The 18,433-nt window shown below is 38.1% G+C and overlaps 1 protein-coding gene across 1 annotated transcript in view; it reads left to right on the top strand.

The window, feature by feature from the left end:
- The window catches only part of LOC129263827 (recombining binding protein suppressor of hairless-like), a 30,150-nt gene extending 17,770 nt beyond the window's left edge, over positions 1 to 12,380 (top strand). The window contains exons 6-12 of the mRNA XM_064100881.1: positions 144 to 318; positions 850 to 987; positions 1,931 to 2,043; positions 4,309 to 4,449; positions 5,037 to 5,192; positions 8,600 to 8,703; positions 11,113 to 12,380. Of these exons, the coding sequence (XP_063956951.1) occupies positions 144 to 318; positions 850 to 987; positions 1,931 to 2,043; positions 4,309 to 4,449; positions 5,037 to 5,192; positions 8,600 to 8,703; positions 11,113 to 11,443 (1,158 nt within the window). The 3' untranslated portion in view covers positions 11,444 to 12,380. The remainder of the gene's footprint in view (positions 1 to 143; positions 319 to 849; positions 988 to 1,930; positions 2,044 to 4,308; positions 4,450 to 5,036; positions 5,193 to 8,599; positions 8,704 to 11,112) is intronic.
- Positions 12,381 to 18,433: the final 6,053 nt, after the last annotated feature.

The raw sequence follows: 18,433 nt of genomic DNA, 5'->3' as shown, positions 1-18,433 counted from the left end.
ATGTTTTACGGAAACAGGGAGGATAGATAATTATTTTTATTAATATCATTTTTTTTGGGGGGTGGGCTATTCTATTGTGAACATGTGTTTCCTCCAATAAACTTTAATCTTGAATATGTAATCTTTAATCGTGATTATTACAGGATTACTGTGCCGCCAAGACGTTATACATTTCCGACTCGGACAAGAGAAAGCATTTCTTTCTGAGCGTGAAGATGTTTTACGGAAACGGGGAGGATATCGGCATGTTCAACAGCAAGAGGATCAAGGTCATTTCGAAACCTTCCAAGAAAAAGCAATCGCTGAAAAATGCTGACTGTAAGTATAACCTTTGTTGTAGTTTTTTTTTTCTGTGTTCTCTGTCTGTCTGCCTTTCTCAGACATATTGGCCCGGATTCATGAAGGTGGTTTTTGAAACCATCGGTTGAACCCATGGTTAATGCAGATTTCCTATATAAATTACGTATGATTTACTGTGTGTACTAAAAAAGTGTCCAATACTGATGCGCGCCTTTGTCACAGTGCGCCAAATTGACGCCTGTTACCATGGTTGAATATACGCTATTTTATTCATGAGTCCACCATCTGAAAAGTGGACTCATGAATAAAATAGCCTTGTAGATTACATCCCACACTATTATCATGCCAATCGGCGGTCAGCTAACACCCAAAAAGCCCGACCTGTTAAGGGTCAAAGTTGCCTTAGTATAATATCACACTTTTTTTTTCAAATTTCAATATGTATTCAGTCTGGGTCGACAGTGGCTCTCTTCAATCGATTGAGGTTGCAGCTGTTGTCCTTCAAGTTGCCTTTAGTAGATAATCATACTTTTTATTTTCAAATTTCAGTATGTATTCAGTCTGGGTCGACAGTGGCCCTCTTCAATCGATTGAGATCGCAGACCGTGAGCACCAGGTATCTACACGTAGAGAACAATAACTTCAAGGCAAGCTCTCAACAGTGGGGAGCCTTCACTATTCATCTCTGTAAGTATGAAATGGTGATCATTTACGATCTTTCTTTTTTTTATGGTGCTTGCCCCCAATTAGGTGGATTCACAAAACGGTGTGCCATCCATCGGTTACAGCGAAGAGGCTGATTGTCTAACATCATGGTCAACATCACAGGCAGCGCACAGTGCTAGTGTACTGTAATGCTTCAAAAAGAAGCTCGTAAGGCAGTAATTCACCAAAAACGGCCTAAATTTCACAAATATGAGGGCAAATTTCTCTCCCACCTCCTGGACCCTAGTAAACAGCATATCCGGTCAAACCGCGTCGGCAAGCCCTGAATAATCTCGTGCATGCACTTTATTACCAGCGTGTGCAAGAGGTGCCGACCTTTTCCCATTAGCCATAGCGAATTTCAGCCTGTCCGCTGCAACCGATAGATGGCGCACCGTTTTGTGAATCCACCGAATTGTAAATACTGTTGTCAGGATAAAATAGGAACAAATACCTAAGCTTCTCTGATTGTATTCTTACTTGCATTTGCAGTCTGCTCTCGACGACATAATCAAATTTAAAGGCATGCTAGGAAAGATGAATCCTGTCAAGACTTTACTGACTTGCCCCTACATGTAGTAAATAAGATGGCATGTTCGATCTAAAAAGAAAAAAAATCCGAATTAAATCTCGGGACCAGAAGAACTTGGTTTGTTACCTTTAAATTGCTTTGGGCCATTTCCCAGTAAAGCACAATACTTCAAATTATTAGTTTATTTGTAAAAATAATTCTTATCTCTTGTAGTGGACGATGATGATGTTTGATTAAAAAAAAAAAAAATGGTCAGAATTAATTCTTGGGACCAAACGCAAACGAATTTGGTTTGTTACCTTTAATTTGCTTTGGGCCGTTTCCCAGTAAAGCACAATACTTCAAATAATTAGTTTATTAAAAAAAAATAATACTTACATGTATCTCTTGTAGTGGACGATGATGAATCGGAGAGTGAGGAGTTTACCGTTCGGGAAGGCTATATCCATTATGGCTCTACCATCAAACTAGTCGATACAATAACTGGTATGGCGTTACCAAGATTGGTAAGTTATCTTATAACATTTTTTCTCAATGTAATTATGATAAGGGATGCCACTTGTTATATCTCAGTCACATTTCCCCTAAGGCGGCCGTACGGCGAGACGAAAGCAGCCGTTTTACATTTCTTTACATATGGGTGGTTTGAATAAAATTAGATAAATTTTTTTTTTTCGACTTGCTGTACGGCGGCAGTAGAGGAAATGGTGACTGAGGTATTGGACTAAAACATGAATTCAGGCTTTTTAAACTTAATTTTTTAGCCATAGAAGATACAATTTCAGCCATCGCAGGCACTAGTGAATATTCACTAGTGCTTGAGATGGGTGATTATATCCAAACGGCAGAAATTTATAAATGAATATGAAAAATATATATATCTTAATCGGAATTAACCGAGTTGATCGGCAGTGGGAGCCTCACATAAGAGTCTCCGGACTTTGAACCACAGGGTCTGGTGTTCAAATCTCCCTGCAGCACTTGGAAGATGTTTATCTATCTACATGTGCTTCTCTGTGACACGGGTGTAGCAAATGGGTACCTGCTAGGAATCCTTGAATGCTCGCTCGAGCCCCCCATGAAAGTAGCCGTGCTAAAGCCGGGTAATTGTATGGTGACACAACATTTGCTCCTGTGACAATTGCTCCAGGCTTGATTTCGTCTTGAGATGTAGGGTTAGGGTTGCAATAGGGTTTTATGTTAGGTTTAGGGTAGGGTATAGTGTTAAAACCTGGGCCCTGCCTTACAAAGAGTTACGATTGATCCGATCAACCTCAAGTATATGGAAGTCCATCAATGTCATAATTTTTTCTTTAGGAAATTTACACAATGTCCTTTAAAAACAAAGAGAAGTATGCTGCTCTTTTAAGAAAACCATGAATGTATGATTATACATCACATCTAGAAAATATTTTGAACAAACATGTATTTAAGATGTTGACGTTGCTGGCTTTCCATAGTTGTGGTTGATTGGATCAATTGTAACTCTTTGTAAAGACGGGCCCAGGTCTCAAGCTGGTTTTTCGTTTCATGTGTGGAATTTAGCGCGGAGCAATTGTCGCTGGAGCAAATATCATGGAACCAATAGTATGAATCGCTAAGAAACACTGTTGCATAAATGTTGCGTATAAGAGTTTAGCTCGTCATCTCTGCCTCAACCTCTATCTCTACCTAGAAAAAAAAGAAGAAAAAAATAGACAAAACATGATAAAAGTTAGGCCAATCGCCATCACTACAATGATTGTGTGGTAAATTGTCAATACTTCTACTGCCAACTTGTCCACTCACCACATGGTCTACTTTCATTTAGTCTAATGCCATTCCGTCCATCAACATTTCGTCTAACAACCATTTGGTCCAATCATCACTTTGTCTAATCACGACTTCATCTAAGACCATTTCGTCTCATAACCAGTTGGTCTAATATCTATTTTATTTTCATTCATTTTGCACAATTAACACTTAGTCCAATTAGGCCAAATGGTAAAAGGACTAAATGGCTATTGGACCAACTGGTTATTATACGAAATGGTGAGTGGACGAATTTGCAATTAGACCATGTGGATAGTGAACGAACTGATGGTAGACCAAATGATAGTAGATGAGTTGGCAATGGGACGAATCGGCATTAGACGAATTGGAAATAAACCGATTGATTGTTTTACATTTCTTTGATCGTTTCTGCCTTTCTCCAGATAATCCGCAAAGTTGACATAATAATTATTTCGCATTTCTTTGATCGTGTCTGCCTTTCTCCAGATAATCCGCAAAGTTGACACAATAATTGTTTCACATTTCTTTGATCGTTTCTGCCTTTCTCCAGATAATCCGCAAAGTTGACACAATAATTGTTTCACATTTCTTTGATCGTTTCTGCCTTTCTCCAGATAATCCGCAAAGTTGACACAATAATTGTTTCGCATTTCTTTGATCGTTTCTGCCTTTCTCCAGATAATCCGCAAAGTTGACACAATAATTGTTTCACATTTCTTTGATCGTTTCTGCCTTTCTCCAGATAATCCACAAAGTTGACACAATAATTGTTTCGCATTTCTTTGATCGTTAATGCCTTTCTCCAGATAATCCGCAAAGTTGACACAATAATTGTTTCGCATTTCTTTGATCGTTTCTGCCTTTCTCCAGATAATCCGCAAAGTTGACACAATAATTGTTTCGCATTTCTTTGATCGTTTCTGCCTTTCTCCAGATAATCCGCAAAGTTGACACAATAATTTTTTCGCATTTCTTTGATCGTTTCTGCCTTTCTCCAGATAATTCGGAAAGTTGATAAGCAAATGGCTCTGATGGACGCCGATGACCCGGTTTCACAACTCCACAAATGTGCCTTCTACATGAAAGACACCGACAAGATGTACCTCTGCCTCTCCCAAGAAAGAATCATACAGTTCCAGGTATTGACCAGGGTCACGTAACACAGTGACTGATCTTACGATTGATATTTGTAATTTTTTGTACATAGTAGTCAATGCAGTCTGTCATGCGTGTTTGTTCTGTGATCGATTGCTAAGTTTTGTGTAACAGACCCCAAGGGAGTGTTACATTATATATAAACATTGATTTCAGCTATTAACATGCACTCTGAATTAGGACGGAGTCGTATCGATTATTTTGTAAACCGGTGTACGACAGCTTTATTTTGATCGAACATCGATGCATCGAATTTTGAAGGCAGGAAAATTAAGTCAATTTTTTTGCTTCATCATTATCATGCACGCAAACTTCAAATTAATGGCGAATTATTATACTGTATGTATCATAATTACACAATAGGTTTCATTTTGGGGGAATATAATTCAAGTAAGTACGAGTTAGAAATTACTGTTCATTATGATGAATGTGTGTACCAAACGAAAAGGCCGTATTCCTTTCTTTTACACTGTTGATTTTTTTTCAATGCACCGAATCTGCAAAATTTCATCCGGAGTTACTGAAAATGGTATAAATCTATAAACTTGTTCTTTTTTGCATTTTCTCCAAGGCCACGCCATCGCCGAAGGACCCCAAAAGGGAGATCATCAACGACGGGGCATCGTGGACCATTATCAGTACAGACAGGGCGGAGTACAGCTTCTATGAAGGCATGGGTCCCGTTAAGATGCCTGTCACACCTGTACCCCTTGTGACAGATCTATGTGTAAGCACTGCATTCACTAGGTTGTGTTCATTTACGCTTAAACCTTAGTCACATTTCCCCTACAGCGGCCGTAGGCCAAGTCGAAAACAGCCATTTTAACATTTTTGTATAAGCTGCATATACATGTAGGTGGTTTGAATGAAAATGGCTGTTTTCAACTCACCTTACGGCCGCCGTAGGGTAATGTGAGTGAGGTATTAGATCTACATATACAGTTGAGGCAAAAAGTTTACATACACCCATGGAATTCAATGAAATTTGGTCGCCTGCCAAGCATCGTAAATTTACTATATCTGCAGAAATATAACTACTTGACTAATTTGTATCAAATGACAGAGTGTATTATTAAGCTCTTTCACATGATTGGGATGCCCTTTAGGATTAAAGTACATTTCAGGTGGAACATTCCTTGAAGAAAAAAAAGTAATATTCGTGCCAAAAAGTAATACATGTATTTGTGTCAAATCTATGTATATTACATTTTATATCATGATATGTCACCACTGAACAAAAAAGTGTAATCTGAAATTTTTTGTTGAGAAGTAACTAGCACAAATATGAACTGTTTTTGTAAAGTTTTTATTTTTAATTTGTCTAAAATATGAAGATATTTGTGGAAGAGGTTCATCGTGGTGAAGGATTGAGTAGAAGAAATAACCAGTTGTCTCACGATGTATCAAACGTAGTATATGAAGATTTTTTTCGCACAAATGACACCTAATTTTTTTTCCTGATGACAAAGCAATGTAATGAAGGGGCATGACATACTCATTTGTTTGATATCAAATTTGTCATGATAGCACAAATATTTTATAAGATACAGTGAATTTATGATGTTTGGCAAGTGTCAACCTTTCTTTGAATTTCCTGGGTGTATGTAAACTTCTGGCCTCAACTGTATGCAGAGCTGCCAACCATTACGTTTTTGCCGTAATCATTACGTTTTTTCATTCAAATTACGGCATTATGGTTTTTCTTTTCAAATTACGTTTTTTGACAATTTTGATAATGTGTGTACATAATTGTATGTATGTGACGTGCGTGTTGAGCCCGAGATGAGCCTGGTACTTGCACGTGCGTAGTCGCCCGCCGGCCGGTTTTCCAACGCACTTTAATAATTTGATAGCGTGCACGTACATATACGTTAGTTGAATATGCGAGCGGCATGCATGGTACGAATCGCGATGTATAGCGACTGGTAAATACGTCTGTAAGGATGATGACGTCATCCAAGATGGCAACTTACGATGACAAACAAAAGGATCGAGGATGATTATGTTTTGATCATCATTTGAAAGGAAATAACAGTAACTGCGGTCTAAGGTACGATATTTCTGAATTTTATATATTTTATCTTAAATTTGCATGTAATTTCTTTCCTATAAAGTGATGTTTTATGTACAAAAAAACAATCCGAAAATCGGATTTCCGCCGAATGTTAGATCTAACGTTACTGCTAATACATTGTCTTTACGCACGGGCCAACACTCTTCAGGTGAGTGGAGCCAACGTTTGTTCTTGCAGCGCAGAGCGAGGAGTACGATGAATTGGGTAGGGTAATTCCCCAAATGTAGTAAGAGAAGAGTCCATTTGTAATGGAGGGAGATTTTGAGGTTTGAGGGAAATTATTATTCCTTTTGCAAAATTTTACAAAAATACTCATCATACATATTAAAGATTGAATCATCAAAATATATTTTTCATATACTTTAAAATTAATTGTAGTGATAAAGAAATGAAATTTTGAGGCTATTTTCTTGAATTGATTTATATCAATTCCCTTCGGATAACGGTACTGTCTGGTTGATTTTCATCAACTCGTATCAAACAAATACGATGAATTCGGCTTTGAGAAGACCTGGAAAGCTCTTCATTGTCCCCTGAAGTAATAATTCTGGGTGATATTCAACATTTATTGATAGTTTCACATGATTTATACTAGAGAGATGTCCTCCTGCCTTTGGAATTCATTTAAAAAGTCGGCACTTTAGCATTCAGTTTAGCAGGAATGGGAAGATTTCTTCCCCGGTTCTGGCGGCCTAGATGTCTGCTCTATAGTGCTGTCACTGCTGGGGATGATTGAGTGTGCGTGCAGTGTGATTGAGGCTGAGCTGTGCACATCGTGAAGTGATTTACGATGGGACTTTTGTGGAATGATTTCAACTTCTTATCTATAGATCTATTTGAATTTTAGATTAGATTAATTTATGAAATTTTTTTCTATATTTGTGGAATGTTACATGTACACTTCCATTGTATGACACTTTAATTTTAAAGGGTACTGTTTGGCAAAAACAATGTTACTTGGGAAGAGAAGTCTGAATTGATGTCAACTTTTTTTTTAATTTCTCTTAGTCTACAATTTGGTAGTTTTGTCAGGAAACTCAACATAAAACAATGAATTATTTTAGAAGTGGAAAGGAAGCCCCAGAAAAATGGAGCCCTAAAAATGTTCACCAGAACTGATTTTGGTGCCCCTGAAATAATTTTTTCTCGACAAATCCTCACTTTGATAAGTGCCGGAGTAGGTTGCACTACAAAATGAAAGGCCTACTTGTCATTTTTGGAAAAATTTGCCTAGGTGCCCATTTGACTAGAATAAAAGTGGCCTTCATGCCCTTAGAATGGCCTTGATACCCCTTGAAATTTTTGGGCATCCAAGGCCACTTTGCCGGTTGCCTTTAAGCTGAAAGTGCCCATTTAAAAATGGCCTTGCCCCTCTCAATTCTTAATTCAAGCCCTGCTACTGACTTAATTAAAGTTGGTAGATTATATCAAACGGCCCAAGACTAAGGGTCCAATTTGTAACACTCCGTTACTTAGCCCAGACTAGGCCTAGAGATTAATTTTTTTTTAATTGTTCACTGCATACATAGTTTTTGCATTGGATGTTTGTCGTGTGTGGTTTTAAGGTTCGTTTTAACACATTCCTTTTTTTTGTTGGAAATTCCTTTTTTTGGCCATAATGATTCCTTTTTTTGCTTGCACAAGGTTGGCAGCTCTGTGTATGTATTTAGCTTTGATTTCACACTTACTTTATATTATTCAGCCTATATTAGATTAATATGAACACAGCTTTTATGAAGGCATGTGACCAGTTAGAATGCCTGTTACACTGTGACCATTTGTATCAGATTTCAATTCAATTCAATTTTTTTCAATTTATTTATTAGGTAAAAAATCACATGAATAGATATATACAATGTAAAATGTGAGGATCAAACAGGTAAGGACACTATAAAGCTATGTATATTACGTTTAGATTTAAACATGTATACAGATTTGATTTTACATATACTTTATGTTAATCAGTCTTTATAGATTAATTATGAACACAGCTTTTATGAAGGCATGGGACGCCCCCACAAAAATGTCATCAACCTGTTTCTTTCCTTTTGCATTCTCAGCTTAATGGCGGCGGTGATGTAGCGATGCTCGAACTGAGAGGCGAGAACTTCGCCCCGGATCTACGGGTGTGGTTCGGATGTGTCGAAGCAGAAACGATGTATAGGTAAGTTCTTTGGGAAATTGCCTCTTGGTCTACCCCACTTTGTCTACCTTGTGGGTTTTGTCTTACAAAGAGTTCTGATAATCCTATCAACGGCAAATATGGAAAGCCAGCAACATCAACAGCTACAATGTTTTCTAGATATGATGTATGTTCAGGGTTCCCAGCCCATCGGGGAAATCAGGGAAAATTATTTTACTTTTTTCCAGTCAGGGAAAACTCAGCTAATTTTGATCGATCCAAAAGACAAAAGCATGGTATTCAGTCAGACTCTGCTATATTTTGTTGCATATCCAAACAACATCCATTGAATGACTGGTTATGGTGGTTTTTTAGTGTAGCCTCTTTGACTGCAGTACAGTTTTTATACTGAAAATACATGTGGTTCACTGCAACAACTTCGAAAACATGCGAAACTGGGAATTTGTTTAAATGAATATCAGGGATTTTTTTTTCTTGAAAAGCTGGGAACCCTGATATTCATGCATGTAAAATCATTGTTTTCTTGAAAATTCAGTGTGCTTCTGTTTGTGTATAAAGGACATTATGAAAATTTCCTGGAGAAAAAAAATTATGACATGGATTGATTTCAATGTAGTTGAGGTCGATCGGATCAATCGTGACTCTTTGTAAGACTGGGCCATGGTTGGTCGCATCCAATATGGTCTAATACTAGTTTGTTTCCAATCAGTTTGTCTTCAACCAGTCTGTATTCAAGGGTCAGTTTGATTAAAGGAAACCAAAACTCTCCATTTGTTTTGTACACAATTTTTCAGATTTTCCCTTTTATCTTTAAAATTGCATATTAGATCATTCTGAGCATAACATATGTCATGGGAAAATATAATTCACACCACAGATATCAAGGTCAGGAGGAGATGATGTGAAATATGTAGAATAAAGGGGATAATCTGAAAATTTGTGTACAAATCAAATGGAAGGTTGTCCACAAAATCAGCCATTTTGAAGCATGTTTGCCAATTTGAGGATCCCCATAGAAAGTACAAACAGGACTTCTTAAACGTCCATAACTTGCCTAATTCATAACCAATTTTGATGAAACTGGTTTTAAATTGTTCCTCTTGTTTTACTCTTTCCAATAAGATTGCTTTTCTTCTTGTGTTTTGGTTTCCTTTAAGAGTTCTAACTGTGGTAAATTTGCCATGATGGCAATTACCATGGTAACCAGGCTGAGAAGCCAATCACAAGCAAGGCTAGTTATAATAATGACAAAGATACCGTACATGTAGTTTAAAGGAGAATGAAACTCTTGGAGCAAGTTAGCTTTTGTGAAAGCAGAAAAATCAAAGAATAAGATCAACAAAAGTTTGAGTAAAATAGGACTAGCAATAGAAGAGTTATGAGCATTTGAATATCGAGATCACTAATGCTATGGAGATCCTCCCATTGGCAATGCGACCAAGATCTATGATGTCACAGATGAACAACTCTCCCCTTTTGGGCACTGAAAATATACCCCAAAACATCTCTTTTTGCTCATTCTAATCATGACAAACGATTCATCAATGATATAATGTTGTGAAACCTCTGTACTTAATTGTCCTCTCATAAAGAGAACACCTCACCTTGTGATAGACTCTATAAAAGTGAGAATATAAGTGAAATAAGAACTAAAGTAATGAGGGAGTTGTACGTGCGTGACATCACAGATCTTGGTCGCATTGCCAATGGGAGGAACTACATGGCATTAGTGATCTCAATATTCAAATGCTCATAACTTTCTTATTATTCATTCAATCTTCCTCAAACTTTCAACAATATGTTTCTTTGATTTTTCTCTTTGATATGGATTCAGCTGGTTTCAAGGGTTTCATTCTCCTTTAAAAAACGTATGCCTGGGTCCCATCTCACAAAGAGTTACGATTGATCCGATCAACCACAGCTATGGAAAGCCAGCTATGTCGACTTTTAAGTTAAATTAAATTAATCCTGCCGGCTACCCATTCACCTCACCTGGGTTGAGTGCAGCACAATGTAGGTAAATTTCTTGCTGAAGGAAAACATGCCATGGCTTGGAATAATAATAATATAGGGTATTTATATTGCGCACATATCCACCTTGTTAGGTGCTCAAGGCGCTCCTATATTACCCGGCTAAGCTAGGCGTTCATAGCGCACACAGCTTTTTAAGGAATAACTTCCTACCGGTACCCATTTACCTCACCTGGGTTGAGTGCAGCACACTGTGGATCAGTTTCTTGCTGAAGGAAATTAAACCAATGGCTGGGATTCGAACCCACGTCCGTCTGATTGAAAGCCAAGAGTCGTAATCACTAGACAACGAAGCCCCGACGGACCACACTGTCCTCACAGAATAAAAAAGAATAAGATTTGTTCACAATTAAGGTTGACAGCCATATGTTGTGTATTCTGTTTATTCTCCTCTCCTAGAAATGCCGACCTCATGTTCTGCGTGGTGCCAGACATCTCGGCGCTCTGCGGCGAATGGAGGTACATACAGCGTCCGACCCAGGTCAACATCATGCTAGTCCGGCAGGATGGGATCATCTACCCGACGGGCCGCATGTTCACCTACACTCCGGAACCCTGCCCAACGCCCCACTGCCGAGCCATCGACACCATCATGCGGCGGGAGCGGCTCCCGGAGATGAACTTGATCGGCCCCGACGGCATGCAGGCCTTGGAGGGTGCGATAGGGGGCTCACTTGCCATGTCAGGGGAGATGATGGCGTACAATGCCATGCGCATGAGCGGAAAGTGAATCGGTATCAGTACTTGTTGGGACTAGTACGGACATGAAACGGGGCTCGTTGTGTGGAGAGGAGAATCAAAGCTTTTCCTGAGGATATCCCTGTTTCCAACCTAGCGCCTCGCTTCAATGTGCAACTGTTGTCGTGGAGGAATCTATTACTTCTTCCTTTCTGAGTTAATGTGAGGTCGAGATGGGTTGCTACTGCTGTAGATACGATCTGTGTTTTGTTATCTGACCTCTGACCTTTGACCTAATGAACATTGTAAGCAAAGTGACCTTAGTAACCTGCTTTGTACATCTCATCATTGTGGAAGTTAGGGTCAAAGGTCGTTCGGTTTAACCACACTAAGTGAGGTAAATCACTCTGTCGTATTAAGTCTGTCAAATGTCCCAAGTTCAACAGGAATATAGAATCATGCAAACAACGTTTGAATGGACGTGCAAAAGTATAAGTCAGTATTTCAATACTTCTGTGTTTAGGAATCTTCCTTGGTTTTAGTATTGTCTGAAATTGAAATCGTGAATGCAAGACAGATTTCTATTTGTCATTTTGTGTCAGTCAGTCATATCTTAGAGATGATATTCAGACTGCCTTATCATGTAATACACAATATTCTGTGTAGGTGATTCATGGGAAGATGGCTTGGTGTAGTAATAATTTGTGTAGTTTCCTCTCTTTCAGTTGATTTCAACCCTAAATAGACTGGGCTATTATGACGCCTAAGAAGACGGGGGGTGGGGGGTGCTGATTCAGCCCTCCCCCTTATGATCTCGGCTGTCGATTGTGCGATCGCGACGAAAATTGGCAAGCGCGTTACCCATGGCATAACCTACAAAACTATAACATCAAATTTTGCGAAAAATCTCATATTGCTAATCAATAATGCTAATTTATGTGTAAAACAAAAGTTTGCTCTAAGTAACTAAATGATGCCCCTAAAATGCTAAATTTTGGTTCACAGACTCTTTATAGGAAGTTGATCAATACCCTAAAAATTTCCAACATCACATTTATTTTGACTGTAAACAAGATGAAATTCATTGATTTTTAACAGTAAAAGGAAAAATGATTTTATATTTTATGAATTTTGTCTAAAAACACTTTGCATTGGATTTGTATACGAATTCATGTTTTTGAGCAATTTCGGGTCTGCATGCGTTTACAAAATATTGCGTAATTTTGGAACCACGTACCCGGGGGTCGCAGTTTTGATCTCAAAAGTTGCGCAAGTTTCGAAAGTAAAAAGTCAGCGAGCAAAAAAATGTTGAGGGGGGCTGAATCACCCCCACTCTTATTAGGGTTAAAAGTAGTTTGATGGTACTCCGTATGTCTGTTTTATGAACAAATATGAAATACAATATGAAAATGAGATTGAAAACAGAAACAAAACACAATAATGTGTTCTAAGTAAAGGGAAATGTCGGGCAAAGTAACTTGATGAATGTTGAACAAACTCTACCAAATTATTGCATCTAAAAAGTGCCTACAGTTGTGCCAAACGTTGTTGAACCATTCATCAAGTCATCAATATTGGGATAGTCGAATACGTAATTTAATACAAGAATAGGGAATTTAATACATGAAACAAGTCATGGCAAGGATGTTGTCTCAAAATTCAAAAATTTCGAGATACTAAGAATACTGAGAGCAGCTAAAAAAAGTTTTATGTTCTTAGGTTGTGACATGTGTGGCAACCTTCTTATGCCTGTAAAGATTTCTCTACAGTAATAAGGAGACTATTTCCCCAGACTAAATGGTCCGAAATCACAAAGGTAGTTTTGAAAACCCACGGTTGTGTCCATTGTTTATGCAGATTTCCTGTTTAAGTTACGCTTATTTTACGGCGTATATTAAAAATGTCCAATGCTGATGCATGCTTTTGTCACAGTGCGCCAAATTGACCCCTGTTGCCGTGGTTATCCACGCTATTTTATTCACGAGTCCACTGTATCTAACCATGGTAACAGGCGTCAATTTGGCGCACTGTGACAAAAGCCCGCATCAGCATTGGAATTTTTTATGTACGTGCCCGATGTGCCCCAAATTAAGCGTAATTTATACAGGAAATCTGCATAAACCATGGACTCAACAGTGGGTTTTCAAGACCACCTTTGCGAATTCGGGCATATGAGATTGCCACAAATGCCATATTTCTAAAATATTGCTTTTTCAATTTGGAGATGCTTTGATTTAGCATCCCATCCATAGAGTACTGATTAGTCAGTATTAACCCTTAGTATCCTTGGGGTATTGTTTTACATATAGTGAATTAGGTGGATTCACATTCCTATGCGCCATCGGTCGGATGCAGCAGACAGGCCAATTTCTAACTTCGGGGTCGACACTTCATGCAGGAGCAGGCAGCGCACAGTCCTTGTGTACTGTATTGTGACCGTGATGCTTCAAAAATGAAAACCATTGGTTAAAAGCGGAGGAAGAATTCACCGAAAACAGTCTAAATTTCCCAAAGAAATATGCAGAGAATTTTTCTCCCACCTCCTGGATCCTGGTAAACAGCATAATTTTATGCAAGCCGGCCGTACCGCATCGGCCAGCGCAGCATATCACATGCATGCACTCCAGTGCACTCAACTTTTACCCATGAGACATTGCGAATTTTGGCCTGTCCGATGCATCCAATAGCTGGCGCACGTTAGGCCTTATTGTGAATTCACCCAATTGTGAGAGTCATGCCTGAATGGTCACATGACACAGTTCAACCAATCATTTAATTAGGATGCATATCACCATTTTATAAGAGTTTTTATTCCATGACAATGACGAGTATACATACGTGATGCTTCCTTACGTTATTAAGTACACACTGCCAGTACAGATTAAAAAAAAATGACAAGTAATCTATTTTTATAATGCAATATTTCTCAGTAGATGATGTATATAAATGTATTTGTCAACTCTTGTATAATGCTCTAGCATGTATAGTGTATACTCCTTTCCTTTCCAGTATAGGTTGCACACAGCAAGGGGGGTAGGGTTTACAAGGAGGTTCGGGGCGAATTCACCCCCAAAATGCCACTGAGAGCCCAGGGGCCGATTGCACGAAAGGGTCTTTTAAAAGAACTGTCTTTCGTGTCACCCATTTTTTATGATGCGCCATGTGAAACGCATTTTCAATAAATTACCTGCAAACATATTTTATTCGTCTGTAAGAATAAACAAAATCATTGTTCATAAAATAATGTGATATCTCAAGAAATTGTATGAAAATTCATTCTAATGCTAGCCTACGAATTTTATTTGTTTATCATGAATTTCTGAAATATCCCACATACAGCGCATCATAAAAGATGGGCAACATGAAACACGATCCTTGGAAAGACCCTTTCCGTCAATCTGCCCCTGGAAAACTGAAAAATAGCACCTGAAATTCCCATAAGGCTCAATCATCTAACCTGAAATACAATGTAGCCAATGGAGCAGTTGGTGAGTCGTCAGGGGGTGGGTGGGAGGGGGGAATAGACTAGGGCTCCTTCTTACAAAGAGTTGCGATTGATCCAGTCAGCCACAGCTGCGGAAAGCCAACAATGTCATTACATAAAATGTATGCTCGCTCAAAATGTTTTCTAGATATGATGTATATTCATACATTCATAATTTTCTTTACAATTTTAGTATGCTCCTCTTTGTTTACAAAAAGGACACACTGCAAATTTCCTGTTGAAAAATTCTGATGTTAGATTTCCATATGGTTGAGGTTGATCAGCAGGGCCCCGTCTTATGAAGAGTTGCGATTGATCTGATCGATCACAACTATGGATGGCCAGCAGCGTCAACATCTAAAACGCAAATTTTTAAAAATTATTTTCTAGAAATGATGTATATTCGTATATTCACTGTTTCTTGACAATTCGTTATGCTTCTCTTTGTTTTGAAAGGACATTGTGTAAATTTCCTCAAGAAAAATTATGGTATTGATGGATTTCCATACATTTGAGATTGATTGGATCAATCGTAACTCTTTGTAAGACGGGATCCTGTTCGTAGTTCTTTGTAAGACGGGGCCCCAGGAAACTACATGTATGGAAAGCCAGCAATGCCCATATCTAAAATGCATGTTCAAAAATTTTCTAGATATGATGTACAGTGCGTCCCAAAAAAAACTATACACTTTTGAAATGGCTGCCAAATAAAAAATGTAGCACTTTGGGGAAAAAGACTTACATATATGAAAAGCCAATAAAGTCAACTTTCAAATGACACCAAAAAGTTGGAAAACTATTCATGCTTGAGCGAGCACTGCCCACTGAAACAAAGGGTATGAAAATTAGGGTGGGCTGGAATTAGCCTTCCAATTTATGTAAGTTTTTGAGAGGCAAATCCTTTCGAACTTGCAAAGTTAAGGGCGATGTGATAAATTAATGATCAACCATGACCAGTTTTGGTTGCTTAAGCAAATTTTATAAATTATTAAATTGAACTTCAATGCATGAGTGAACACAAGGTACACTTTTTGGGGAGCATTTAAACTTTATCATTTGGATCTCTTTTTGGGCAGCATTTCAAATTTATCATGTGGATCTCAGCAATGTGTTCATGGGCGTCGGGAGAATAGGGGGTGAGATAGGACTTAAGTGAGAGAAGTAGGTTGATGGAATAAGGGTCAACAGAACATTCAGCCCCCGCCCCCTCCCTCTCTCCCGCCCTCCCTCCTGTTGAGAGACTGATGGCTATTGTCATGTACGCGTGAAGTCCAGAGCAGAATGTTGATTTAATGATTAATTCTGAATTGGGACATCAACTTTTTCCTATCAATCATTTAATCAACAATTTATCAGTAAATCAACTTATTCAATGTGCAATGTGATCAATCAAACATTCAGTTTTTTTCAATTAATTATTTCATTAATCATCATAATCATTAAATTTCTTGGTAGTCATTGAAAAAAAAAACTGACCATCAGCCACCGGTCACTTGGCAGTTAAGTTTTGAATAGGCTACAAATGATGCAGGAAGTGAGACAGAGAGAGGGGGGGGGGGCTGGGAAATGGAGGTGGAGAGGGGAGGGTACATATGACTTTTAATTTGTAAAAGGAAAAAAAAGAAGAGGAATGCCCTTTTAACCAAGTCTTAGCATATCTCGCCCTCTTGCTTGTAACGGGTACCATCACATTACTCTGACTCTCACGAACACACTTTTGAGGTTCACAAGATGAATATGCGACAATAAAATTACAATTCCTGTTCACTCATGCATTACATTTCAATTTAGTAACTCATGAGATTTGCCTAAGAAACCAAAACTTATCTCACTCATTAATTTAGCTTAACAAGTTCCAAAGGACTAACCACTCAAAAAACTGTAAGGCTAATTCCTGCCCATCCTACTTTAGCTGAGCTTAGTCTCTCAGGAGGAGAGAAGCGGGGGGGGGGGGGGGGGGTGAGATTGAGAGAGGGGTTGCTAAATGTTCTGTTGACCTTTATCCCATCAACGTACTTCACCTACCTAAGTCATATTACCCCCTCTTCTCCTGACTGTTGTGAACACATTGTTGAGATCCACATGATAAGACAAAATGCTGCACCCAATTCATGATCACTCATGCATTAAATTTCAATTTAATAACGCATTAAATTTTCACAAACAACAAACTGATCACAACTGATCTTTAATTCACCAAATAACCATCAACTTTGCAAGTACCAAACACAAAAAAACTGAAAGAAATTGGAAGGCTAATTCCAGCCCACCCTAATTTTCATACCCTTTGTTTCAGTGGGCAGTGCTCGCTCAAGCATGAAAAGTTTTCCAACTTTTTGGTGTCATTTGAAAGTTGACTTTATAGGCTTTCCATATCTATAAGTCTTTTCCCCCAAAGTGGTACATTTTTTTATTTGGCAGCCATTTCAAAAGTGTATAGTTTTTTTTGGGACGCACTGTATATTCATACATTCATTGTTTTCTTGACAATTTGGTGTGTTCGCCTTTGTTTACAAAGGACATTTTGCAACTTTCCTGTAGAAACAATTATGACACTGATGGATTTCCATAGAGTTATGATTGATTGGATCAATCGTATCTCTTTTTAAGACGGGCCCTGGTCCCCGTCTTACAAAGAGATACGATTGATCCGATCAAGATCATATGTATGAAAATCCATCAGTGTCATTTTTTTTCTACAAAGGAAATTTGCGCAATATCCTTTGTAAACAAAGAGACGCACCCTCCCCTTACAAGAACGCAATGAATGTATGAATAAACAGCATGTTCTAGAAAATTTATCTTATTATTATGCATTTTAGATGTTGGCGTTGCTGACTTTCCATAGTTGATGGGATCAATCGCAACTCTTTGTAAGACAGGGCCCTTGGGTTTGTGATTTGTATTTTGCTTGTTCTTTCAGTTTGTACTGACTATGCCTGCAGAGACATTGCAAGTTATACCTGTGTATTTCTCCACAGCGTCGAGTAATAACTTTGAATATTCACATGTCTGTCTGTTTGAGCTGTTTTTAGTTGGAGATAATACTGTTTTGTGAAAATTTTATCTTTCACCAGTTTCTGTTTTTTTTCCTTGAAATGTTCAATATCACCTGTTAGCACTTGGAGTTTTCATTCATCCTTATCAGCAATGTACTTATGAATATATTTTTACATTGATTTAGTAGCATTTTATTTTTTAAAAGCAATTTCAGCCATTTCCTTTTCTTTCTGTCTCTCTCATAATATGCTTGAATGAGCCCTCGTCATCAATCCCCAAATTTTCTTGCTCATTGATCAGTTGTTCCCACTTAATCATGTTTGCTCATACATCCCTCTTTCTGTTATATTTGGGGATTAGGGCTCCCGAAATGTTGCTATTTATTGGAGATAAATCCGGCAATGAAAGTGCAGGATAGTTTATCCTACTCTGAAGAATATCTTGTAAGATTCTTTCTTTTAGAGGAAATAAAACTTATTACTATTCGGAGAAAGATTTTTTATTGTGATAAGAACGTAAGTACATTTCATCCCCCATACACTCACTTACAACAAGCTT

Source organism: Lytechinus pictus, chromosome 6, assembly GCF_037042905.1.
Source record: "Lytechinus pictus isolate F3 Inbred chromosome 6, Lp3.0, whole genome shotgun sequence".
NCBI classification, from domain to species: Eukaryota; Metazoa; Echinodermata; class Echinoidea; order Temnopleuroida; family Toxopneustidae; genus Lytechinus; species Lytechinus pictus.
Note: the sequence above shows the minus strand (reverse complement) of the source record. Positions and strands in the feature narration are given on the sequence as shown.